This window comes from Syngnathus scovelli, chromosome 21, assembly GCF_024217435.2.
Source record: "Syngnathus scovelli strain Florida chromosome 21, RoL_Ssco_1.2, whole genome shotgun sequence".
NCBI classification, from domain to species: domain Eukaryota; kingdom Metazoa; phylum Chordata; class Actinopteri; order Syngnathiformes; family Syngnathidae; genus Syngnathus; species Syngnathus scovelli.
The window spans coordinates 5,970,331-5,994,648 of record NC_090867.1 but is presented as its reverse complement, the minus strand read 5'-3'; the positions used below and the strand labels follow the sequence as shown (position 1 = coordinate 5,994,648).

The 24,318-nt window shown below is 44.1% G+C and overlaps 5 protein-coding genes across 10 annotated transcripts; 3 read left to right on the top strand and 2 right to left on the bottom strand.

Annotated features, from left to right (window-relative positions):
* The first annotated feature begins 2,140 nt into the window (after positions 1-2,140).
* Positions 2,141-7,239, top strand: si:ch211-183d21.1 (uncharacterized). 2 transcript variants are annotated; one of them, XM_049760170.1, is made up of 12 exons: positions 2,141-2,664; positions 2,781-3,076; positions 3,149-3,329; positions 3,656-3,795; positions 3,986-4,551; positions 4,621-4,894; positions 4,966-5,158; positions 5,229-5,413; positions 5,483-5,578; positions 5,642-5,800; positions 5,875-5,968; positions 6,061-7,239. In XM_049760170.1, the coding sequence occupies exons 1-12, from the start codon at positions 2,141-2,143 to the stop codon at positions 6,122-6,124; spliced, it is 2,772 nt and encodes a 923-aa protein (XP_049616127.1). In that variant the 3' UTR covers positions 6,125-7,239. The 2 variants fall into 2 exon arrangements, with proteins under 2 accessions (XP_049616127.1, XP_049616125.1); XM_049760168.1 differs by having other exon boundaries at positions 3,983-4,551.
* A 293-nt stretch (positions 7,240-7,532) lies between these two features.
* Positions 7,533-11,807, bottom strand: LOC125991782 (proline-rich protein 15-like protein A). 2 transcript variants are annotated; one of them, XM_068649375.1, is made up of 5 exons: positions 11,681-11,807; positions 9,834-9,903; positions 9,619-9,740; positions 9,080-9,439; positions 7,533-8,093 (listed from the first exon to the last, which is right to left on the bottom strand). In XM_068649375.1, the coding sequence occupies exon 5, from the start codon at positions 8,066-8,068 to the stop codon at positions 7,769-7,771; it is 300 nt and encodes a 99-aa protein (XP_068505476.1). In that variant the 5' UTR covers positions 8,069-8,093; positions 9,080-9,439; positions 9,619-9,740; positions 9,834-9,903; positions 11,681-11,807; the 3' UTR covers positions 7,533-7,768. The 2 variants fall into 2 exon arrangements, with proteins under 2 accessions (XP_068505476.1, XP_049616141.1); XM_049760184.2 differs by lacking the exons at positions 9,080-9,439; positions 9,619-9,740; positions 9,834-9,903; positions 11,681-11,807 and adding an exon at positions 8,873-9,051.
* On the top strand, positions 10,148-13,305 carry cdk5rap3 (CDK5 regulatory subunit associated protein 3). Its single transcript, XM_049760175.1, has 14 exons — positions 10,148-10,303; positions 10,396-10,441; positions 10,670-10,801; positions 10,912-11,012; positions 11,090-11,138; positions 11,238-11,416; positions 11,484-11,620; positions 11,691-11,835; positions 11,920-12,015; positions 12,141-12,219; positions 12,294-12,382; positions 12,579-12,784; positions 12,912-13,083; positions 13,199-13,305. Exons 1-14 carry the CDS (start codon positions 10,298-10,300, stop codon positions 13,262-13,264), a joined length of 1,503 nt encoding a protein of 500 aa, XP_049616132.1. The 5' UTR covers positions 10,148-10,297; the 3' UTR covers positions 13,265-13,305.
* Positions 13,306-13,752: 447 nt separating this feature from the next.
* nfe2l1b (nfe2 like bZIP transcription factor 1b) lies at positions 13,753-20,455 on the top strand. 4 transcript variants are annotated; one of them, XM_049760173.2, is made up of 8 exons: positions 13,753-14,088; positions 14,929-15,677; positions 15,840-16,034; positions 16,184-16,273; positions 16,447-16,578; positions 16,699-17,340; positions 17,434-19,577; positions 19,610-20,455. In XM_049760173.2, exons 2-7 carry the CDS (start codon positions 15,129-15,131, stop codon positions 18,076-18,078), a joined length of 2,253 nt encoding a protein of 750 aa, XP_049616130.1. In that variant the 5' UTR covers positions 13,753-14,088; positions 14,929-15,128; the 3' UTR covers positions 18,079-19,577; positions 19,610-20,455. The 4 variants fall into 4 exon arrangements, with proteins under 4 accessions (XP_049616130.1, XP_049616129.1, XP_049616128.1 ...); XM_049760172.2 differs by having other exon boundaries at positions 13,754-14,088; positions 14,933-15,677; positions 15,807-16,034; XM_049760171.2 differs by having other exon boundaries at positions 13,754-14,088; positions 15,807-16,034.
* Positions 20,456-20,635: 180 nt separating this feature from the next.
* cbx1b (chromobox homolog 1b (HP1 beta homolog Drosophila)) lies at positions 20,636-24,141 on the bottom strand. Its single transcript, XM_049760181.1, has 7 exons — positions 23,945-24,141; positions 23,020-23,107; positions 22,805-22,886; positions 22,455-22,608; positions 22,224-22,377; positions 21,205-21,299; positions 20,636-21,085 (listed from the first exon to the last, which is right to left on the bottom strand). Exons 3-7 carry the CDS (start codon positions 22,851-22,853, stop codon positions 20,944-20,946), a joined length of 594 nt encoding a protein of 197 aa, XP_049616138.1. The 5' UTR covers positions 22,854-22,886; positions 23,020-23,107; positions 23,945-24,141; the 3' UTR covers positions 20,636-20,943.
* Positions 24,142-24,318: the final 177 nt, after the last annotated feature.

The following is a 24,318-nucleotide window of genomic DNA, read 5'->3' as shown; positions in this document are numbered from 1 at the left end:
TGCGCCATAATCCAGTTATGTGCTACTTATAATGAATTAGCTGTCAACTGCAGTTCAGCATAGTCAAGCTTCGCCCCCGCCTCGAGTATGAAACCAGTTATAAATATACTGAATGATTATGGTAGGTAAATGAACCTGAATTAAATAATTTTTAAATGTAAATGTATATATATGTAAATATGAATAGCCAATATAGCCGATGGAGTATTGTACACTCATGCTTGTGGGGCAAAAATACACATACAAGTATGAAACTTTTGGAAAAATTTTGAATATATTGTGTTTTTTATATTTTATTAAAATTGTTAAAAAGGTGTTTTATTCTATTTTTTATTTTTTATTTTATTTATTATGTTTTAAGCTTGACCACAAAAATACGATTGAAATCACTGCTGTAAAAGTCAATACGTAAAAAAAATATTGGACACTTTAGAAGGTGGGCGGAGGTTTTGAATTGCTCTGTCGCCATCTAGCGGTTTAAATCTTTACTGCAGTGTGTTTTCAATCGTGTAAACTCATACATCATTTTAATGTAAAACAAAAATAAATAAATGAATAAAAATAAATAAATAAATAAATAATGGTGGACATTAATGTATAATAATATATTATATTACGATAATATAAAATAAAATACTATTATATATATATATATTGTACATATAATATATATCATATCAATAATATAATATATGTTATAACACAACATAATATAAAATAATATAATACAGAATAATGTAAAATAGTATAATATAAAATAATATAGAGTAATATATTTAATCGTCATTTAGTTTAATTTTATTTATTATAGTTTAAGCATGTACTTTAGCTTTAAACCGCTAGATGGCGATAGAGCAATTCAAAACGTCAACATACCTCCTAAAGTGTCAAATATTTTTTTTACATATTGACTTTTACTGCAGTGTGTTTTTAATCGTGTAAACTCATCATTTTAATGTAAAACAAAAACAAACAAACAAACAAACAAACAAACAAATAAATAAATAAATGAATAGATAGATAGATAGATAGATAGATAGATAGATAGATAGATAGATAGATAGATAGATAGATAGATAGATAGATAGATAGATAGATAGATAGATAGATAGATAGATAGATAGATAGATAGATAGATAGATAGATAGATAGATAGATAGATAGATAGATAGATAGATAGATAGATAGATAGATAAAACTGAATTTTCTCAGCTTCACCTTTGCTGGATGTCTCACAGCGGATTCTAACCTCAGGTTTTTGACAGTTTGTCACAAATCAAAGTTATTTGCTTCAAATATATACATAAATAAATACAACCCAACTTTTTATGAAGAATGCATCATCATCATCATCATCATCATCGTGGTCGTACTCATCATCATAGCCCCCCCTTAGACAGTCTGACCGCCCGCCCACTCTGGGGGGGGGGGAGAAAGTGCTGCTTTGTGAATAAAGGGAGCGGCGGAAGGGGCAGAAAGCAAACTTTTTCAAAAGAAGAAAAAACGCCGTTCTTTTCCTCCACGTTTCGGGGTGAAGAAGCTTCCTCGGCACGCGCAGAGCGACACGGGAGCCCACGCTAGGTAACCCGCTCAATTTTTAACGCGTGTGTGCGGTTTAGGATGCAAAGATGCATGCGCGGCAGCCAAACCGTGACCGGAATAAGAGTCGTATAATGATTGGTCATTCCTATGCACGATACGCAACTCCGTCTGGAGGCGCGTTTCTGATTTCCCACTCGGTGAAGCGACTTTACTCGAGATGTTGTTCATGCATGCAAACTTTCCGTTTCGCAACATGACATGCATGACTCACGCGAAAGACGTGCAATGCCCGGTGTCACCATTCCACGCACACACACGGACACACAGAGGACTCTTTCATGCTCTTATGATGAGTGACTCTAGTGGACGTTGGACCTCAACATTTGCTACTTTTTTTGTTTTTAATAATATTTTGCTTCCATCTCAGTTTATACAATGCACTAGTACGGCATGCCATGTGTTTAACACTCCACCATGTGCACAGCATATGTCAATGCAGACATTTAATTTCTAAAGTATGGCCTAGTCATCAGTGTCTTCTCTTTTTGCCAAAAAAATAATACTGAAGACAATTTGTTTTTGCAGAAGGTGCTCCATAATGATGGTGCTCACTTTGCTGTGTCTGCTCCTCGCGGCACCGATTCGGGGCGACCCCTGCCTCATCATCAGTGAAATCAACGCCGATAACCCCAAACTGGACACCAGCGAGTTTGTGGAGTTGTACCACACCAGCGGACAACGGTCTTCCCTAGACGGATACACTCTGGTCTTCTACAACGGGAACGGAAACGTGGCTTATAAAGTTTTAGACCTAAATGGCCACAGTACGGACGACAGGGGCTTCTTCCTGGTTGGCTCGGTGGATATGCTGCCCAAACCCGCCATCCTCCTGCCTCCCAACACCGTCCAGAACGGTCCGGATGACGCCGTCGTGCTCTATCATACGTCGGCGGCGCGGTATGTTGAGAAGATGAACGTCACCTCCATGGGTTTGGTGGACGCCATTGTTTATACGACACGCAAGACAGGCGGAGCTGAGGTCCTGGCAGATATCCTCACGCCAGGGGAGCTGGCATTTGTCGAGGATGAAAGCGCCCTGGAGGGGGACGAATCCATAGAGAGGTACTCAAGAGGAATATTTGAACTACAGTGCTATACAGAGTTCCTTTGCTAGCAAAATTAATAAGGCAAAATAAATAAAATTGAGTTGACAAAGTGGAATTCATCTACCTATTCAGGTGTTTGTTGTCTGAAGATCGCTGGGGCTTCAGGGTGTCCGCTCCCTCCCCGGGCCAGAGGAACAACTGCACGCCGTCCGCCGTGCCGTTGAGCCGGCCCGTCATCACCGAGCTGAAGCTGGGCGGAGGTCAGGTGGACGGCTTCGTGGAGCTGATGTCGCCGTCCGAGGCCGGGCCATTTGTGTTGGTGGTGCTGAACGGGAAAACGGATAGAGTCAGCGTCAGTTTGAACGTGAACGCGAGCACCTCCAGGAACGGACTCATCTCCATGATTGTAGACAAGAGGTTTATGAAAGGTAAAAGGTTTCCCAACTACGTTAAAATTGTGTCTATAATTGCAAAATGGTGACGTTTTTTTCTTCTTTTAGGAGACGAGTCCGGGGGAGTCGCCATATACAGCGGTACGACTTCGGAGTTTCCCGTAGGTGGCTCACTGAGCCTGATCGAGCCTCTGGACTCGTTTGTGTTCGCCGGCCCTGGAGACAAGCCCAGCGCCAACCTTACGGAGACCCTCATCCCCGGCAGGCAGCCGTATCAGCTCAGCAACAGGCAAGTAGTAATTAGCATAATGTGCAAATTTCCACACAATGTTACATAAATGACCAAAAAGTACTTTTTACAATTGCAACACAATTTTTGTATGAAAAGGGGATTTTGATGGTTATCTTGTGACCAGTGTTCCTCTTAGCGGTAGCTTCGCCTTCCTGTTTTTTTGTCCTAAATACGTACTTAGTCATGCTGCAACACTACACTATCATCATTTTGTGGCACACTCGACAAAACAGCTTTTTTTTTTATTTCAGCTAAATGAGCATATAATGGAGCAAACAAAAAAGATGAAAAGCCTATTAAAATATCTGAATTTTTGGGATCAGTTTAAAGGAAGGAGGCTTCTACCTCAGCCGTTGTGGTATGGCCATGTGGACCAGAGATCCCGGCGTCTTTTGGGAGGCTCCGCAAACCCCGGGGCAACCCAACCAGTGCCCCTGGCCAAAAATCTGCCCTCACACTTTGGGTGAGTGTTGGGTCAACTTGCAGTTATGCATATGTAAATAATTTACGATCTGGATAGGAGCTTTGGCACAAATGATTTCCTGCCATTTTCTGTGGAAGTGTTATACTGCCCTCTGGTGGTTACGAATCAGATGGCGCACCACAATGGGCGATGAAGCATAACATTTTGTTTTTAATACCTGTTTAAGTAGTTCCGGGAGGAGGTTCGGATACGTCCCCTCACCTGCCATCTTGGGGGCCCGGTGACTTCTTGATCAACGAGCTGAACACGGACACCCCCGGCGCGGCTGAGGACGGCGAGTACGTGGAACTGTGGCACCCCTCTGGACGCCGTGTGTCCCTGCAGGGCATCTGGATTCTGCTTTTCAGTGCCCACAACAACAAACCCTACAAAGAGATCAGCCTGAGTGGGCACTTCACCACCGCCAAGGGATACTTCCTGCTGGGCAGCGATAGGCTGGTGCCGGCACCTTCTCTCCGCCTACCTCCCAACACCATCCAGAACGGACCGGATGCCGTGGCGCTGTACCGCAGCCCGTTGGGTCCGCCGACGTCACAGCAAAGGGGGATCCCCACCAAAGGGCTCCTGGATGCCGTGGTGTATCGCAAAATGGGATCGGATCAGGAGGCGCAGGAGCTTAGTAAGGCGCTGACACCTGGACAGCTTCCCTTACTGGAGGACCCGGAGGTTCTTCCTGGTGATGAGGCGCTCAGCCGCTGCGGAGGACTTTACCCTCATGACTTGTCTGCATTTTCAGTAAGTATACTGTAAAAACATAAATTGCCTGTCAAGCGAATTCTGACTCGATTATTTCAACTCACACAGGTGGCTCCGCCTACTCCGCTGAGGGAGAACAGCTGTCCTCGGCCACCTCCGCCTCCCGAGGGCGTGGTCATTAACGAGGTGGCCAGCCGCTATTGGACCAATCACAGCCAGCAGAGGTCCTTTGTGGAGTTGTACGGGCCCCCGTTGATCAATCTGCGTGGTCTGGTACTGGTGTTGTTGGACCAGGAACACAGCGGCAGGATCGTTGCGCTTCCTTTGATCGGAGCTGTCAGCCATGATGGGTATTACACAATCGGGAATGTCACCGACGCCGGTGAGCACAGACATCTCCAGTATTGTTCCGTACCTTGATTCTCCGTGCTCATATGTTTCTTCTCTGCATAGATCAGACTTTCCCAGAAGGCGTGGATGTGCCGGCACGGGGAACGGTCATCTTGTGTTACGACCTTTTCAGCGTGTGCAGAGCCGCCACCGCCCTGACCAACTCCAGTCGGCGGGACGAGCTGATGTTCAGTGACGTCCAGATGCTGCTCTCCTCAACGTCCACTAGAGGGAGCCAGGTTATTCCAGCCCTCAGGTGAGTGTTAAGTGACGATTACATCATTTTTGTTTGAACATGTGATTACTTTTTGTCTCTTTGTGTCCAGGTCTGTCAAAAACGCTGCGGTCTCTGTCAGCCGTTGTGCATGCTGCGATGTGAGGAGCCCTTCTTCCTGGACGACGTCTTCGTCGACACCTCAAAGTGTTAACATCTGCCCCAGTTTGGACTTCTCCAGTCACATCGACATTTGCCTCGGACCGCCATCCAGAGGCTGGACGGAAAACTCAGGAGGTGAATGAAACAATATAGCAAAGTATGAACAAACTATAAATAATATGTGATCTTTGTGCTGCATTTCAGACTGCAGTGGTTTCATTCTAGGAAGGAGGATGGTCCAAGTGGCCCATTATCTGGAGCAGAGGTGTCTCTGCGGAATATCCGCTTTATCACTCCAAGGTAAACTCAACTGTCATGGATCATCATGTAACTTTGACTTGAATTGCTTACTTTCTGTTCAAGGGGCCAATTTCTCCTGTGTGTCCGGCTGGTTGCGAGTTTGGGGAAGCATTCGGGCCTTCTCAGACCACCAGAGGGCGCTCATCATCCAGACCTCCACTGTGAACCTCTCGCATGCTGATGTTTGCACCGCTCCTGTCACGGACCGCCACATCAGCACAGGTCAGTCAAGTTGCTTCATTTGGTCCACCTGAAGAATAAAGATAGTTTCATTTTTATATTTGAATTTTTCCTAGGATCCAGCCTGGGTCTACAGATTGGTCTGGTCGTCGCGGTGCTCGTGCTACTCGCGCTTGGCGCGGCTCTTTTCATGTATTTCTACAAAAGAACGTACGTATTCTTTATTTTGTTCACGGTAGGAATGATTAACCCCAGTTCGGATTTTTGGGGATTTTATTTTTAAAGTCTGTTTCTGCTTTTAGGCGTCCTCTGGACTACGCCACCATGGAGCTGAGCGAGCATGCAGAGGGTCTCTCAGATCTATAGTCCAGGAAATATCAGAGGATTATTTCAAATGGTGATGAAAATGAGCTCTTTTAGAAAATATTTTTTTTTATAAAAGGTCAATGTGAACAGTGCTGGTTACTATAAAGGGAAAAGGGTACTCAAGGGGGGAAGGGTTACTACTTGACACAAATAGTCATTTTGTGGAAGAAAAATACTTTAGAATGATTGTTGCTTTGTAAATTTGCTTGTAGTAAATGTTTATAGTTGCTCTTATTTGTGGTTTTCCTTCAGAGGGCCACTTAATGACTGAAAATCGTATAAACATATTTACTGTACACAATTTGCGATGTATTTTTTTGTTGTTAAGTGGGTGATGAAAGTTCGCTTTAGAAGCAGCAGCGGCGCCGTCTTGTGGCGAAATTAGGGCATTACATTTGTTAGCTCTTGCAAAGATTTGTTAAATGTGAAGGAATTACCACTTTTATGCTCACTTAAATCGAATTGTTTACATTTTCTTGTCTTGTGATAAAAAAAGGGACGCAAGCCTTTACGTGCAGAGTCATTTATGAAAATTGTTTACTTACAATAAATATGGAGTGTGGGTGTGTTATGTTTATGCTGATAGTACTACAGAAATTGTTGTTTTGCCTTGTGTGTTTTTTTAAAGCTCCTCAAATGGTAGACGAAAAGTTACAGTTTAATAGAAAGACATATTTTTAGATTGTATACAATCGTCGGATTTAAACCAATTACACAGACGTCAACACAAAGTGCAACATAGTTTCATTCTTTTTTTTTTAAAGTAATTCAACTCTAGTTTCTTCCTTAAAAAGGAAATGTTGGCATTTATTACTAAATATGTTGATCAGAATTTATCCTATCAAATCATTTTCAATGTATTTACTGTCAAATCTTTTTTGTGTCTGTAGCTGTTGAATGTTGAAAAGTGAATTTGGGAAATTGTACTGTAGTTGTACACCCTGAATAAGATAATTAGAATTTTTATAGGGGATATTTAATTACATCGAGCCTTTACAGCAGTATTAAATTGTAGTGTAATGTTATTTTTTGTACTGAAAAATGTTGGCCCTTGCATACAATGACAAAACCGGCCACTTTCGTCGTTATGGTTTGAAATAAATTTTAAAAAACAATCCCTTAATTGTATTCCAATCATTTGTATGACTACATGCAGTGTAAAGTTCCACCTGGGAAGTGTCTGCTTACCGTCACTGTGGCAATGAAGGCAGCAACGGGTGAAGCTTGCATGAAGACATCTTGTTTTCCCGGTAGGCAGGTCAAATGCAGGAAAAATATAATGGCGGTCCTGAAAGATTTTACAGGGAGGGGAGGGGGGGGGGGGGGGGATGATGGAGATCCTTGAGAGACCTAACATGCATACACAGACTTGTGTAAGAAAATGTGTAAATAAGCACAAAGACAGAAGAAGCATCAACATGTCTTTGTTGAATGTAACAAAAAGAAAATCCACAGACACCATCTTGTTTGATATGTACAACAATTGGAGATGTTTCTCTGCGTTGGTTCCTCCACTTGTGTATTGATTGTGTAGCACGAGTAATAAGAATAAAACATTAGGATATTAAAATCATTTGGTTCTGTTGGCCCGGCACAAGTTGGTCCAGAGTCTTTCAGCTACTTGTCATTTTTCTTCTTGGGGTTCTACTCAGCCAAATTCTGCTCGCCAAACAAGTCGGGGTTCTCAGCCAGCGTGGCCCGGATTTTCTTCTTCTCCTTGAAGCGTCCTGAGTGGGAAACCTTGACATGGCGCCCCTTAGTGGCCGACTTATCCACGATTTTCTCCAGCCGGGCGCTGAACTCGGTGGCCTCCGGAGTGGGCCCGCCGCCCCCCTGGGAGTCTTTGGTGTTGCTGCCGCACTCCGCCGGGATCTCGTACAGGACCTTCGACTCTGACTTCTTCTTGCGGGAGAAGCTGAGCTTCCACCAGCTGGGGTCAGACATGATGGCGGCGGGACGGATGAGAGACCTGGGGGACGCACAGCAAGGATGTTGGGTTCATGTGTGTAGGGTCACCTGACACTTGGCTCTCAACTGATGATAGAATCAATAATTTAATGAATGAGTATCTTGTGTTCATATGAGCTGATGTGATGTCACTCAAACACTTTCCGGATGAAGTAACAACACTACGCAGCTCTTATCTATCGTTCCCATTCTACTATTGCATTACCACACTTAGGAAGTTGTTATCGTAGGATTGTGCGTCGTATTTGACGATGAAAGAGTGCGTGTACATTCTCTGCTACATATGAGCAGCTATGCAAATAGCGAACATGTACGGCGGTCTTATCAGGGACGTGCACACCTGTCGGCACAAAGGTCCCACATTGTTTGATCTGCAGTGTTGACTCCGAAAGTTGTAAATGTTTTATTTCTCTTTATGCTGCTAAGAGGGCTGTGGGCCAAGCTCAAATAAGTCACGTGTGTTTTTGTTTAACATTGAAGCTATAAATAGTATGTTTAATATTGTCTTAAGATTTTTTTTTTTTCACATTTTTTTGTTTGTTAGTGATTGAGAGGAATAATGAGCCCCGAAAGCAAATACATCTTTTGTGATCCTGGTTAGCTGTTCCGGAGAATAACTTTGAACAATGTGCATATTTCCACAGGGTACGTCGGACTTTTGACTGTTGACTTACGGGAGGCCTAACTATGGTTAACTTTTAATAAGTTACCGTGTGTGTTCTGTCATGCCTCAACACATCACAGCAGCCAGACAAAAAAAAAAAAAAAAACAGCGCGTACCTTTTTTGTCTTTTTTCTTCAACTCGCTAACCGGCTGACGACGATCCAAGTCGCTTGGCTACACTGATACACCACGCTGGCTTTGTGATTGCAACTTTTGATTTAAGTTATCCAAGTTGGTTACCATGGTTACAATAACACTCATACAGTAGATACAGAGAAACAATACAGAGACATTTGAACCAATCACAGACAGTCATGTCCTACCTTGCTGGCTGAAGAAGATGGTCAGACGTGTGCTGCCATGCTTCAATTTTCTTTCCTCCTACTTTTGTGGTCTTCCTGTCAGGTGAGCAGCATCTCTCTTGTCCGCTTGTCTTCTACCACCTTGTAAGCCTGCAGCCCTGACACACACACACACACACACGCCTTGGTCCCTCCCAGCTGAGTGCAGGCATGGGTGACGGTGACTCAGTGAGACCTTCCTTCGGTCCACGTCGAGATTCCTGAAGGCTTTCCAAAACTGCACATAAATTTCCCTTTGTCAGGTTCAAACGCCAGACGAGCCCTAATGTGGAATTTGGACTCAGAATAAAGTGTTTGACTTGTCTTCCTCCTGTTTCACAACTGGGATTGCACACATACAGACACACAAACACAAAAGTGAATGTGAATAGAGCGTCAGTCATGATTTGCATAATGTGTGTGGGCTTTGCACACTTTGCAAATTTGCCAGACATTCAAATGATTGATGCATTGAATGAATTGAACCACTGAAAACTTGAGTGAGCAAAAAGAGGAGATACCTTTCAGCTTAATATTTCTCTAAATCAAGATTTAGAGGTTGCTTTTCCTGATTCATCCGTGCAACATTGGGCCAACTCGTAATGGCAACATGGTTGCGCCAATGACAATGAGGCTTGACTCCCTGCAAAAAAATAAATAAATTGCCAGTTAGTATCAATGAATGTTATTTATTGATTTGTCAAATGTTTGGACTCAGACCACGATTGCACTTAACTTTTTTTTCGAATCCCAGTTAACTTCTTTCTTCAGCCTTGATGATGCTGAACGGGATCCAACCAATGAAACTGAAAAAGATGGCATCTCGGTTGTGAATAAAAGTGCAAAAATAATTATCCTTGTTTGGTAAAATACTAAGCTCAGACGAAAAACACAAAATAATATAAACGCAGTATTAATTCCCATTAAAGTGGAGCCAAATGACAAAACCATGATGATTTGTCTCCCTCTATTGGCAGACCACACGAAAATAAATTCTCGGCCAATCACCAATCAGAGACCGTTTTCAGCCAAATGAGCTCTGATTGGCGGGATCTGTCGGTACCGTAACATCGCCTTTTCCAATTGGCCGTCTCTCTCATGATGTGTCAAAACCGGATGATGACTACTTCTGCAGAGAAAGCTTCCAGATAATCATGAAATAAAGCTATAAAACAGACTTTAACAGAAGATCAAGTCATAATGGAGGTAGGAGAAATAAAACAACAAACTCGATTACAGTTGGCGAAGCGTTTTAAAGCTCAATACGAGCTGTCTAAACTATTTTCTTACTTTAACAGAACATACAGAACGTACCAATTGATATTCAGACCAGCAAACTTCTAGGTAAGGCTGAAAATAATAATTTGTTCTTGTCAAGCCATACACGGAGTTACTTTTGTTAAAATGCAATGCTTTAAAGTAGTCGGTGATGCATTCACTGTCATACGTACATCAGTGTATCCGAAATTCATTGTGGCAATGTTAATTGCAACGAGATTGGACTTGTGCATTTGCCAATGCAAAAATAATGTTTATGTGCGTGTGTGTATATGCATTCATGCATATCTGCAGATTGGCTGATAGATAGGCGTCACTGCAATCTCAAGTGGCAGAATGCTGTCAAAGGTATCAGAGAAAAAATCAACGCCGCAATGCAAGACATGCCAGAGAATGAGGAGATCAAACAGCTCCTCTCAGGCTCCTGTAAGTCACGATGCATATGTGTGACATATTTTGACTGAGAAAGATTTGTGATTTCAATGACGATGTAAAATACAAGATTTTATAACAGCCCAATTGTTCATGTTACACAGACATTCACTATTTTCACTGCTTGAGAATAGTGGAGATCCTGAAGGGGACGGAACAATCATCCAAGAACATCTTTGGCAAATATTCTTCGCAGAGAATGAAAGTGAGAAGACCCAAAAGCCGCTACTGTTATGGAATAACTTCAAAAGTTTTCCTGATGTTTTGGTTGTGTGTTTGCAGGACTGGCAAGAGATTCTGCACTTGTACCAGGCTGATAACATCTATTTAGGTGAGCACAGAATTTAAAAAAAAAAAAAACGGTGGGAAAGGAGCAGGAAGTTAGCAAAGTGATTTTTTTTTTTTTTTGTTTTTTTTTTTTGTTTTACAGCTGAGGTGGCCAGCCTGCTGACTCGCAATGTAAGCTACGAAGGTCCGGCTCTAAGAAAGCAGCTGGCCAAAGCCAAGCAGCTCCAGCAGGACATGAGCCGGCGGGAGGTGGAGTGCCAGAGCTCGGCCGCTAACATGCGAGAGCATTACTACGCTGCCTGCAAGCAGTACGGCATTAAGGTGACTTCATTTAAGAGTAGACATAATTGTGTTTAGTGTCTCCCTAACACTTTGTGGTTACTTTCAGGGAGACAACGTTCCTCGTGAGTTGCAGGCTTTGGTCAAAGATCTACCAGATGTTCTTGACAAAGTCGGGGAAGACGCCAGCAAGCTCGAAGATAAAATCCAACTGTACACCGCTTTCACCAACTTTGTATGCGAGTGGTGAGTGAGTATATCAACAAAAAAAGCCCCTTTCTTTCCTGCTCCTGAGCCGAGGAGTACCTGTGGGCAGGTCGGAGCCGGTTCTTCCTCTGTTGACCTTTGCGCGGAAGAGAGGAAACGCCTCCTTCTACGAGTGGAGAACTGGGAAGGTTCCCACGGTGGTGGAGAGGCCGCATGTGGAGGGGACACCTGTTGAAGCGCCGGCAGAGGACACGGTAAGTAACAAAATACTACCAGCGACAAATACAATTTTCTTTTTTTTTTTTTTTTTTTACCTTGAACATATTTTTGTCCACTAGATCGACTGGGGTGACTTCAGCATTCAGGAGCCTAGCTCGGAAATCACAGTTGAGGACGGCGTCGACTGGGGCATCAGTGTGGAGCCCAGCTCTGAGGTCTGATCCACAAAAAAAAATATTAAGAATGGTTGTGAATTTTTTTTTTCCAATAATAAAAATCAAATGTGGCAAAATTGAACAACTGCGTATGCACGAGATCTCTTGATGTTGTCTGCCAACAGGGCGGTGGAGATGCGATTGACTGGGGGGACGGCGACGTCGCTCCTGTTGAGATTGAAATTGTACAAGCGGGCGCAGACTGTGAGTGAGCTTCCAATTGTACCAACTAGACTTGCTTGAAGATTTTTGGTTCTTAAAGACGTACATCGTTGTAGGTCCCGAGGGCGTGGCGAAGGGAACCGATGCCTTAAACATTCTGGAGAACGCTCAGTCCCGCGGACAGTTCATTGATGAACTCATGGAGGTAACGTATCTGCAGAAATATTGAGTCGGGAACAATAATACAGTTTTTTTTATAGCAATCAAATACATTGAATTACAAATTTCTAACCAAATAAATTAAATTGGTAAGATCTCACACCATACCTGATAATCTCACGGTAAAATGCCGCAGAACAAGAGGTTGACAGTCACAGCACCCTGTTCCTGTTCCCACGCAGCTGGAAACATTCCTCAGCCAGCGCCTCTCCGAGATGAGCCAAGAGAGCGACGTGGTAGCCATAAGTCAGTTCCAGTCGGCGCCGAACATCATCCAAATGCAGAGCAGCGAGCGCATTCGCAGCATGCTGTCGGACGTTCAGGACTTGCTGGGCCGGCTCACTTCGCTCAGGATGCAACACCTCTTCATGATCCTGGCCTCGCCGCGGTACGCTGTCCCTGCGCTGCACAAACTGGGCTCAGAATAGGAACATTTCATATACAGTTTGTTTTGCAGTACCACAGGGGGCTGCAGATGAATGTTAGCTCCAAAGCTAATCCGCTAATTTTTGCAGGTATGTGGAGCGTGTTACAGAGGTGCTAAGGCAGAAAATAAATCAGGCTGACATTCTGGAGAGGAAGGCCATCGGCATGGTGGAGAAGAGGCTGGAAGCCTTGGAGGAACAGTCGAGGCTGGAGCCTCGAGTCGACCTGCTGATAGAACGCACACAGGAGTTAAAAAAAATGGTAATCACATTATTCTGAGGAGCGTCGCTGTCAAAATTTTTATTGCTAAAAATGGGTGTACTTAAATATTCTAGATTTCTCATAAGTGCTTCACTATTTCATGTATTCCTCACAGATTGAAAGTGACATTTCCACACGATACAACAACCGACCAGTCAACTTGATGGGCGTCATCATATAGAAAGTTTAACCAGGACAAAATAAAAGTTTTGTTAAAAAGTCTTGCCCTGTGTGTTGTTTAGTCTAAAACTCCCGAGGTCCAACGTGTATCCAAAACTGTCCACACATTTATAATTTTTTTCACTGATGTTAATTCATTGAACTTTCTTCTGCCTGTCACTGCAGGCCGCTAGTATAGATGGATTACCAAAAAGCTTAATTTGTAGTAAATAACCAAATTTACTGAAATTGGATATTGATGGTTGGGACTAACTGCATTAGAGCTGTGTCTAAATTAAATTGAATTCAGAAGGTGTAAGCAGAATTCTAACAAAATACAATGAAACAAATTAGTTATTATTGAAAAAGAAAGAAAATACAGTGTTTGAAGGTGATGATGACATAAAGTAACAAGAGCAGTAACATGTTGCACTGAATGACATCACTGAGTGAAACAATAACAGAAACACTGCAAAATATGACTCATATGAACCTGAGTAGAAGCTGGTTTTCTTAAGAGGGGAGAGTTCTGCCCCGTGACGCGTATGGCCTGATGATATTTATAAATCCGTGGAGGGGAATTTCACTCGGATGATGAAAGCTGGCGACTAGAATGTTCTACGCATGCGCCGTGCGAAAACGTGTTTTGGTGTCAAGCGCCGCAGCTAAGCTAACGCTAGCCGGAGCTAGCAATTCTGCAAGTCATGCTGGGCCATCCAAAGAGGGAAGGCTGGGTGGGATGCGCTTAATGGGACGAGGACAACACGATCAGGCTGGATTGTAATTGCGGCGTTTCGTGGACTTTGTGGCATGGAGACTTAAGACAAAAAAAGAACGCTTCTTGACGTGAGTATTTAAGCAATGTTTTTAAATGCATGAACCGGTACATCAGGGCAAAAGACATCGTGACGTTTGATTACGCGTGCATCAAGAACTAACATTTGTAAGTGGATTTATATTTATGCAGTCAAATAACTCTTTCAGTCAAGTAGTTTCAGGGGTATTTGATATTTTGACAGCAAAAAGTAGCCCGACTAGGCTAACTGCAGAATGACAGCCGCGAGTGCCAATGAAAGTTGAGTCTTTCGCTAGCCCCGCCCACACTTAATTTCTAATTGGATGGTTACGGCTGCACTGGCGTGTCGCTTCCGCGTTTGGGCTGCGGCGAATGGCTGTTCCCTCACGTCAATCACCACTTGTTGCTAAGGAGATTGTTGACGCTGTCATCTCGAATACGGTGACAACGCCTCTCACTTTGTTTTAAAGGCGAATAAAAATCTGTGACACGTGCATGTCAATGACTATAACAATGGCGAGTTTTGCTTGCATCGTGAGTTGCATATTCGGAAGGTTAAAAAATATATAAAGAGGCTAAATGGTAGCCATCAGGAGGAAGAAGAGAGGGAGGGACCTTGTCTGCTGCTCGGCCAGCGTTCACCTTCAGCCGCACCGCAAGTTGTCCCGTCAAGGGAGGGGTAGGGTGATGCTCGAACCGCTCCTCGATTCATTTTGAAAAGAAAGAATGACAGCGACCTTGTTGGGAGTTGACTGCGGTGTGGCGAGTGACTGAGTCCTGCCGGCCTGCCCTTAAAATGTGCAAATATAGCCGAGCTTTGAAGAGATGTCTGCAATGTCCGCTGCTTCCTCAGAGCTCCGTGGAGCATTGACGGTTGTTTCTCTTGCCAGGAAGATGAAAATCATATGAAGAAAGAGCGTGGACTCTCACACAAGTGGAAACGTTTGTGCCCCCCCCAGAGATTAAAACGTTTCCCTCTGGACTTTCCCTAGCTCATTTTTAAGATCCAAAGTCCTCTTGTACTTCTTAGTTCAAGGCCCAGATTTCGTTTTTATTTTTACTTTCACCTTTTTGTTCCTTTTGTAAAGAAATGCTTTACCTGAAAAAGTACTTCACAGAGGGCCTGATTCAGTTCACCATCCTTCTGAGTCTGATCGGGGTGCGGGTGGACGTGGACACCTATCTGAGTAGCCAGCTGCCACCCCTGAGGGAGATAATCCTGGGCCCGAGCTCAGCCTACACGCCCACTCAGTTCCACAACCTGCACAACACGCTGGACGGCTATGGCATTCACCCCAAGAGCGTGGACCTAGACCAGTTTTTTGCCACCCGCCGCTTGCTGAATCGGGTGCGCCAGCTGGATCGCTTCTCCGTGCCCAGCCCCGAGCTCGATACCTGGCTGGTGCACCGCGACGCAGAGAGCGAACAGACGGGCGGTGCCAGCATAGCCCTGGACAATGGGGGCGGCCTCGAGGACGTGAACGACCTCGACGCTGCCCCGGCCATGAGGGGGACTGGAGAAGGCGAAGGGGGGCCACCCGAGACCACCTATAACCTCAACGTAGCCGACGGCAGCCTCGGGGCAGTGGCGTCCGATGGTGACCAGCGGCAGGACAACAATGACGACCTCAGCAAAGAGGTAGTTGAGAAATTAATCAAATTTTTCACATCACTATTCAAATCAGATGGAGTCTCTCCCAGAGATGACTTAAGGTGAGAGTGAAAATACACAAATCATTTACAGTACATACTAACTCTTGTACTGCAGGACATCGACCTGATTGACATCCTGTGGCGACAGGACATCGACCTGGGCGCGGGCAGGGAGGTGTTTAACTACAGCAGACGGGAGAAGGACAACGAGGAGGACAAGCCTCGCCCGGCCCAAGAGAGCAAGGACAATGAGGAGCAGCAGCGAGAAAGCTGGAGGAACGACGTTAACCTCCAGACGCTTCGCTCTGTGGACATTGAGACGGGAGAGAGCATCCCGCAGCAGGTTAAATAGCTTCCTAGGTTTTGTTTGTTGGTCATATTATTTTGAAAATAGTACCAGCCAGAGTGATCTTCGGCATCTTAAGTTCTTCGTCATTTCAGCGGCCTTAAATTTTCACTCATATTCTACTTTTTGGTGTACGTGGTGTGCAGCTGCCTGCCGCCGCCTCACAGACCTCCCTGTCTCTGCAGGAGTGTTTGAGGCTGCTGGAGGCTACCTTCCCCTTCGGAGAAGATCCCGAGGTAAAGCTCAGACCTACACTGAGCGGCCAAACGAAATGAAACTGGACAATTGCCAAATTAATTCTTGCAATAACAGAAAAACGCAATCCCTTATTAGTTAGTAGTCCCCCTCTGTGCGGCTGGCTTTACAGTGAAAGACAACTTTATAACCATGTCTATTTTTTTTTTCTTAGTTCCCCACCCCAGCAGCACCGCCCGAAGTGGCAACCCCCGGTACAGAAGCACCGTCCACGTCACAGGGCCTGGCGCCTCAGCTGGACCTGGAGCAGCAATGGCAGGATATCATGGCTGTCATGGAGCTGCAAGTAGGCAAAAGCTGATCTCTTATTCTACACAAGCACAAATTGTTGATGCTTAGTTAAAACATCTACAATCCACCTACTCATACTGGGTTTGAAATCATACGTCCCTAATTTGTGTCAAAGGCCATGGACGTGAACAACAGCAGCGCAGGATGCAGCATTGACATCAGTAGGACATTGGCGACCGACTTTGGACTGGTCCCGCCCGTGGCACCCATCCACCAAGACGTGAGTCTCCACCAAGCCTCGCTAGCCAGCTGCAGCCAGGAGTTTCCTACGGTTTTCCCACCTCATCTGGACTCGGCCGGTGGGATGCGAGGATCCTCCAGCAACTCCAGTCACATCAATGCCACTTTTGGGACAACCAACCTCACTGGACTCTTTTTGCCCCCCGTTCTCAATGCCACTGGTGCCAACGTAACCTCCACGCCCATCCCGCCGGACCCGTTTGGCGGGCTTTTGGAGGAATCCATGCTAGATGAGATCAGCCTCCTGGACCTGGCCATGGAGGAGGGATTCAGCCAAGCTCAGGCCTCGCAGCTGCGTGACGAGCTGGACTCGGATTCAGGCCTGTCCCTGGACTCCAGCCGCAGTCCGGCGTCCCCCAGCAGCTCAGAAACATCCTCCTCCTCATCTTCATCCACCTCAGCCACCTTCTCGGAGGAGGGCGCCGTGGGCTACAGCACTGCCGCATCCGACTCGGAGGAAGGAGCTGTGGGCGGATACCAGCCCGAATACAGCAAGCTGTGCCGCATGAGCTTCCAGGTTGACAGATTTACTTTTGAATCACTTAAGTATCTATCTTGTTATTTTCCATCTATCTCACCATCTTCTCTTAATCCTATCTGTCCATTTCAGGACAACTTCCACGGCCTCCCCCAGTTAGGAGGAATCAACCACAACCATACCTACAACCTCCCACTTGGGAACCCTTTCACCGAACACCCGGAGCTCCCCAAGAAGCAGAACACCAAGAACTCCAAGCTTCCTCCTCCAACATCTGAGCTAATGGACAAGCACTCGAGCCGGGACGAGCGGCGAGCCCGCGCCATGAAGATCCCTTTCTCCAATGAAAAAATAGTCAACCTCCCTGTGGAGGAGTTCAACGAGCTTCTGGCCAAACACCAGCTGAGCGAAGCGCAGTTAGCTTTGGTTAGAGACATCCGCAGGCGTGGTAAAAACAAAATGGCTGCGCAGAATTGTCGCAAACGCAAGCTGGACACCATCATCAACCTGGAGGAAGGCGTACACCAGCTAAGGCGTGACAAAGCTCGGCTACTCAAGGAAAAGATGGAGTTTCTACGTTGTATCCGGCAAATGAAGCAGAAAATGCAGAGTCTGTGCCAGGAGGTTTTTGCTCAAGTCCGGGATGAGCAGGGCCGGCCCTACCCACCCAGTCGGTACTCTCTTCAGTATGCCGCAGACGGCAGCGTTCTGGTGGTACCGCGCAGCGAGCAAACCCGGTCCAGGTCGGACAAGAAGACAAAGGACAAGAAGAAGTGAGGCCATCCATCTTCTAGGGGACTTAATGCACACGCGACGGAGGCAAGGCCCGCCAACCTGCCCGCGCTTGACTTTCCGTGTTTGTTTGCCCCTTTTTTTTTTTTTTTCATTCTGCTCCTCAGTAGTTTCCCTTGACTGCTCATCTTTCCGGATTTCCAAGGCGGGAAATTGGATTGCAAGGACTTTTTTTTAAGAGGTTGCTTTATGAAGCCCGGTCTGAGGACAAAAAGTCAGCCAGGGAGGTTGTGAAGGTCTGGGATTCACTTTCGTAAAGTACCCGGAACTCCTCAAGAACTTCAAACTGCCACCTCCACCACCTGAGCTCAAGGGGAGAGTCCTGCATGAGCCAGGAACAAAAGCCAAGCCATGAACATGAAGACTCTGCTAATGACACGATCATCAAGATCCACTAAGATAGTTCATCAAGCTTCTTGACAACTTGAGCTGCTGCTCCTCTTTGACCTAGCTCTTTGCTTGACCACTTCTTGTGGACTTTCAAGGCAGGAAAAAAGGAATGCTTAGTGGAGGCCGATCACAGGATAAATCAGTCAGCGAGGAAGCTTCTGAAGAGCTGCGATCCACTTTCACCAAGCATCCGCAGCTCCCCCCAAGAAGCAGAACCTAAAAAAAACTTCTGCCTCCACCAGAGCTTCTGGACCCTCATCACAAGATCATCAATCTCCCAATGAAGGAGTTTCAACGAGCTTCCAGCCAAGAAGTCAAAAGCTTTTCCTTATTTCGCTCTCCTCGCTCGTCCACTCATCTTTCCGGACTTCTGAGATGGCAAAGAAGGTGATAAAGAAGACTTTGCCTTGTCTTCTGTTCCACCATCTTTGGGTTAGGAAGTCTGCCAAGGGTTTGAAGAAGTAGTGCTGCCTTGCAATGTGTAATCCACGTTATTCTAGATTTCCATCCACATGTACCGCCATTTCCAAAATGTTTGGCTTGATGCTCTCTGCTGACATTAACTCTACATAGTATGTAATCCAGGGGTTTTCAAGCTTTTTGGGTTCAGGGAGACATTTTTTTTCAAGGACCCCCCCCCTCCATAACTTTACCACCAATCAAAAATACAGTAAGTATCCTAATAAACATTTCAATGTAGATATTTAGGACTGTTAATACGTCAAACTCAAATTCCAGAGGCCATATTTGGTCTGCCATATGATTTTTGGTGACCCACTAAAGCTGTTTATCTGGTGCAATAACAACTAACAAAGCTAGCTATGCTTAAAACTTTAAATATGCGTCATCTAATAGTGGAATATCAAATCAAAATTGAACAAATTATTAAAATGCGCCTTGTTATTGGCTTATTGGAGTCTGCACCTCAAAAGATTCAATTAAATGCAGTTAAGTTTGGTTACTGATTGTCGCTAGCTGACATGCAATGCTAACTTAAAACATAAAACAGTTTACAAAAAAGCACATGTTGCCACGGATAGCCTACTGCTAATTTGTGAACCCTCAAATTACACCATTCCGGAAGAAACACTATTGTAGTCTACGCAAGTTAGCTTTACATTACAAGTCTGCACCTTTTTTCCCCTCAGTTGTCAAAATATAATCATCAGGACGAGGGGGAGTGCCGGGAGGTTTTTAAAATCAACCTCTTGCATCCGTCTCAAATCTTAGGGACTGTTCTTAGTTTGGGTGAGTGTGAACACTGTGTGTGTGTCGGCGGTGGAGGTTAAACTACTGTAGTTTGGAATGTCGTGTTGTGACGGGGAAGCTCGTTTGTCTGGATGTTTTACTGAAATGAAGCACGTGGGGGTGAATGAAGAGTGGAGCCCCAAAACATGAGATGAAGTTAGGGTGGGTGAGTTTTTGGCCATAGTAGAACTTGGGCATAAAATATTAGGTTGTGGCCACGGACGGGTTTAATATCATGTCTGGCTATGAAAATGGAGCGCACATTTAATAATTGCTTATCAAAGTGTCAAACAGGGATGGTGTATGTATTGCGTGGCCATTATCGCTACTCTGTGACAACAAATTAAATTTTTTGTGCATGTTACACCTCTCACTCGTGGTTGTAGTATTTCATAGCCACTAATATGCAAATTGTGTTCATTCCTAATTCGTGGCCACAACTTAGCATTTTGTGCCCATGTTCTATTTATACTGTGGCCAATTTACTTTTTTTTTTTCCATGTTTGGGGTTCCATAGAAGATTAATAATGGTTGTGAAAGCATCTTCTCACTGTCGCCAACTCTTGCATCCTGCTAAAACTTAAGCACTTTTTTTTGTCTGTCCTGTAAATATTTGTGTGTCAACCCCCCCCCCCCCCAGTGCCACCTTTTGATTTAGAAGTAGTTCCATGTTTGCTGGCAATCAAGATTGTTTTTATGGATTCATAAAATGTTTTTATTTCCACCTGTTGCATTGTCAGTGCTTCAATTGTATCAAATTCCAGTAAATAGTTTAAAACTTTTAGTAGACTTACCTTAGATTCAGAAATTGGAATTTAGGACTTAGAAAATCATACATACAAGTTAGATCGATCACATTTTGCTTTGCCAGGACACACTTAATGACCAAGCTAAGACGAAGGCGTAACAAAAAGTGAAGTTTATTGTCCAAAAATGACAGCGAAACATGAGGAAAAACAACAATAACATCACCAAGCACGAAGTCATCACATAAGAACGATTGCTAAGATGCAAAAATAAAAATGAAGCAAAATGGCACATAAGCATAATAGGAAAATGTTAACACTGCATGGATACGGTGTCAAGCATGATGACGACATTCTAAACACAGAAAATCACATCAGACTAACTGAAGCGTTTTCACCCCACTTAAATTCTTGTCCCCCCCCCCTCCCTTGTTACCCAAAGTACAAGCAAGTTCAAAACTACATTTTAGTTTTTATCATCTTTTTTCTCATCTTCGCTGGGGTACGAGTGCCAGGTAAGCCGTTCCTCATAGAAAGAAATGACCACCTGCGGACACTTGACGTTTGCCTCCTTGGCTGGAACCAAGTCTGCTTCGTCAGAGTTTTTCCTTGAAAAAGAAAAGTTTTTTTGGAGTGTGAGCATTGATTGCAAAATAAACGTTTCGAGTCACAAATGTGTCAGGACTTTACTACATTCATTATGCCGATAACTAATACGAGTACGAACCATTTCATGAGGAACATGAGCTCTCCTGTCGAATCGGTGGCTCCGATGATTCTCTCCGGGTCCAAACCTCGAGCGAAGCCCCTTAGCTTCTCCGTCTGACAACAAACAAACCAAAAATGGTCACAGGGAATCCTTTCTACAGAAGAGGGCTTTACATAGATCTCCGAACATTGGCGGTAAGTACAAACGGCGACTATTGCTTGTGTACTCGTGGCTTCATTATCAATTACTGAATCATTTTGTAGATGAAGCTTGATCGTATAGTTTACAATTAAATGATGTCAACAGACATCTTAGATAGCATAGCGATCACACGGATTACACAAACTAGTAACCTTCCAAATTTTTGTATAATCACAAGCACTCACCTTTGTAGTAAGAAGGGAAACTTGACAAGATAATTGTAGATATCTGGCCGGGTCATTCTCTCCATCAGTTGGATGAAAAAAAATGCACTCCCGGCTCTTGATCGATCAGTTATATCCAATATCTCGTTCGGGTTGCGCATGCATCTCATCTTTCATTAAAGTGAGATGTGAATTGACTCAGACGGATAAACGCTCATTTGATCGCCACTCTCCACCGTTAGCATGTTGCCGCTAATATACTGCTAATACGGTTGTGTAAACAAATATGCACACGCCAACGTGAGGTTCAGGACGATAACACTCCAAGCACTTTGTTGATAAAGTGAACCTCCATTTTTGATACATTCAAGAGCCTCCAGTGAGAGAAGAAAATCTATAATGTATATAATCTATCTGAACATATACACACACATTTACTTACACACAATACTTAAACACAATACATTATGTTAAGTGTCAAAATTGCAGATTTTAAAAGAACTAAGATCATGTGATCACCCATGTCTTATGGAAAGTGTAAAAAAATGCAGATTTTAAAACATAGATCATGTGATAACTTATGTGTAAACATGGGGGGGGGGGGGGTAATGCAGATTTAAAAAAAACATCATTTGCAAACAAGTTGGACCCCCTCCCTCATTTTCAACTCACATCATCTTTCTTCCTCTTGGATTTGCTTTCTTCTCCATCTCCATCAGTGGAGGCCTTTCGTTTGCCCTCCTGTGCCGACTTTTGAGACTGGAGGAACTCGGCGATGAGGTCAGGACAGTCGAGATTGTCCTCTGGCTCCCACGTGTTGTCTTCCCTGCGCGTGACAAACGCAATTTAGTGGCAATCAAAAACAACAATAAAACTTGTAAAAAGAAATTCTACAGCACTCACTCTGAAAATCCTTTCCACTTGAGGAGATATTCCACCCTCCCTTTGACCACCCGCCGATTCAGGACCTTCTCCACCACATACTCTTCCTCCTCCTCCTCTTCCTCGGCTACATCATCCTTTTTGTCCTTTTTCTCGACCGTGGGCTGCTTGCTCTCTGGAGGACAACAACGTACCGTTCTATGCAAATGTGTTTACATTTAAAAAATAAATACAACTGAACCGTACTTGCACAGATTTTTGCATACCACAAGAGGGAGCATGTGTACCAGACTTAAACAGTCACTGCTGTGCGTCATTGAAAACATTCATTTTTTGTTACATTTGGATAAATAAATAAAAAAAGCCCAAACCTTCTGTAACACTGGGGCCATCATTGGGGGTTTCTGTAGTCAAGCTCATACTCTTCAAGTAGACCTGGAGACCAGCTGGGTCCTGCTCAAAGCAATAAGAAAGAAAAGAACATTGTAAAAAATCTGTTTCACTTACTGAGACAAACAAGATACACAATATAATAATGAAATACATAAATGTAATTTGTTCAGTACCAAGACTGTCATTCACTTACTTCACAACAAGAAGCGGTTTGCAAAGAGAGAACAATTCTTCACAAAGGAGGCTTCAAGCGATTTAACACCCCTCCAGGTTGAAGTGTACTGTTGAAGAAAAACAAGAAAAGGAAAACACAAATTACATGTTGCGGCTTGAATATATTTATCTGCAAAAGACGATTAGACATTTTGTTTATGGTATGCATGTATGGTTTTATCAAGTATATATTCTCTTTGTTAAAAACAAACATTGCCTATTTCTTTTTGGGTGATGGGTTGAACAGATTAAAGGGATTTCCATTCATTTCAAAGGGGAAAGATGATTTGAGATGCAGTATTTGCACCACTGTACAGTATTTGCAATTGATCATTTTAAGAAGTGTTAAAAGGAAACATACTAAAAAGATTACCCTGCGGCAAAACAAACTGTCTTGAATTATAATAAAAGCAAAAATCAGTGCATGCGTTTCTAAAAAGCTGCAACCACCTGTTCAAGCAAAAATATTGCACGAGAATAATGGAGCAGCATTTGGGAGCAAAGACGTCGGGCAATTGATGTGTGGAAACTAAAACAAAGCTTTTTATGCATTATATTTGGCTGCAGCCGCCGCGCGGAGCACGACAAAAGCCATGCTTGCAAGCGGCGGCTAACGCGGAGGAGAAACGTTCCATCCATCCTCCATATTGTGTTTTGCAGCCTTCGCCTCCGGTCGAAAGCATCGCGTCGTCTAACGTCATTTAGATTTGTTTTTTTTTTTTGTTATGATTATTTTTCGATGAAAGCGCATTCCTGTGATGGGCCGATGTGCAGCTGAATGAAAATGTGCTAATTCAAGTGGCTAATGGCTAGTTGTGTTTGCTTCGATGTCTGCCTCTATCTCGCTTACACACACATTGTGTTGAAAAGCGCTGGCTTTTGGAGGGAAAAAAAAATCAACTCACCGCTGTCTCAGTTTGCTTTTATGGGAGATGTCCGCCCATAAAGGACCACACCGCCACACTAGGCTTTTACTGTAGGCCAATAATGTCGGCGTTTGAATGTGTTTTTTCTCTACCTGGTAGGTAACACAGCTCGGCTAGCTTTTGATTAGCTTGGGGCTAAGGTAGCCTAGCGCACCCGCCCCTTTTCGTCTAAGACAGTGGAGGAGAAAGGGGTGGTAAAAGGCGGTCACTGCGCAAGCGCAATGGCCTTTCACTGGGTCTGCGCTTTATATATAGTATAAACAAATATATATATTTTTTTAGCTCATCCCAACGGAATGACCCTGGATATTTCGTAAAATGAACGAGTCAGAAAAGCGATGATTTGAATCCTA

Bases quoted from the DNA above. Each gene is read 5' to 3' on its own strand.
- si:ch211-183d21.1 (XM_049760168.1), top strand. From the start codon at position 2,141: ATGATGGTGCTCACTTTGCTGTGTCTGCTCCTCGCGGCACCGATTCGG. The intron at 4,895-4,965 runs GTGAGCACAGAC...TTCTCTGCATAG, and splicing joins CGGGAATGTCACCGACGCCG to ATCAGACTTTCCCAGAAGGC. The intron at 5,579-5,641 runs GTAAACTCAACT...TTTCTGTTCAAG, and splicing joins ATCCGCTTTATCACTCCAAG to GGGCCAATTTCTCCTGTGTG.
- LOC125991782 (XM_068649375.1), bottom strand. From the start codon at position 8,068: ATGTCTGACCCCAGCTGGTGGAAGCTCAGCTTCTCCCGCAAGAAGAAG.
- cdk5rap3 (XM_049760175.1), top strand. The intron at 11,013-11,089 runs GTGAGAAGACCC...GTGTGTTTGCAG, and splicing joins ATTCTTCGCAGAGAATGAAA to GACTGGCAAGAGATTCTGCA. The intron at 11,836-11,919 runs GTAAGTAACAAA...TTTGTCCACTAG, and splicing joins AAGCGCCGGCAGAGGACACG to ATCGACTGGGGTGACTTCAG.
- nfe2l1b (XM_049760172.2), top strand. From the start codon at position 15,129: ATGCTTTACCTGAAAAAGTACTTCACAGAGGGCCTGATTCAGTTCACC. The intron at 16,035-16,183 runs GTTAAATAGCTT...CGTGGTGTGCAG, and splicing joins GAGAGAGCATCCCGCAGCAG to CTGCCTGCCGCCGCCTCACA. The intron at 17,341-17,433 runs GTTGACAGATTT...TGTCCATTTCAG, and splicing joins TGTGCCGCATGAGCTTCCAG to GACAACTTCCACGGCCTCCC.
- cbx1b (XM_049760181.1), bottom strand. From the start codon at position 22,853: ATGAGCTTGACTACAGAAACCCCCAATGATGGCCCCAGTGTTACAGAA. The intron at 22,609-22,804 runs GTTTGGGCTTTT...GTTGTCCTCCAG, and splicing joins TGGCCCCAGTGTTACAGAAG to AGAGCAAGCAGCCCACGGTC. The intron at 21,300-22,223 runs GTGAGTTGAAAA...GTTTGTTGTCAG, and splicing joins CCAAGAGGAAGAAAGATGAT to ACGGAGAAGCTAAGGGGCTT.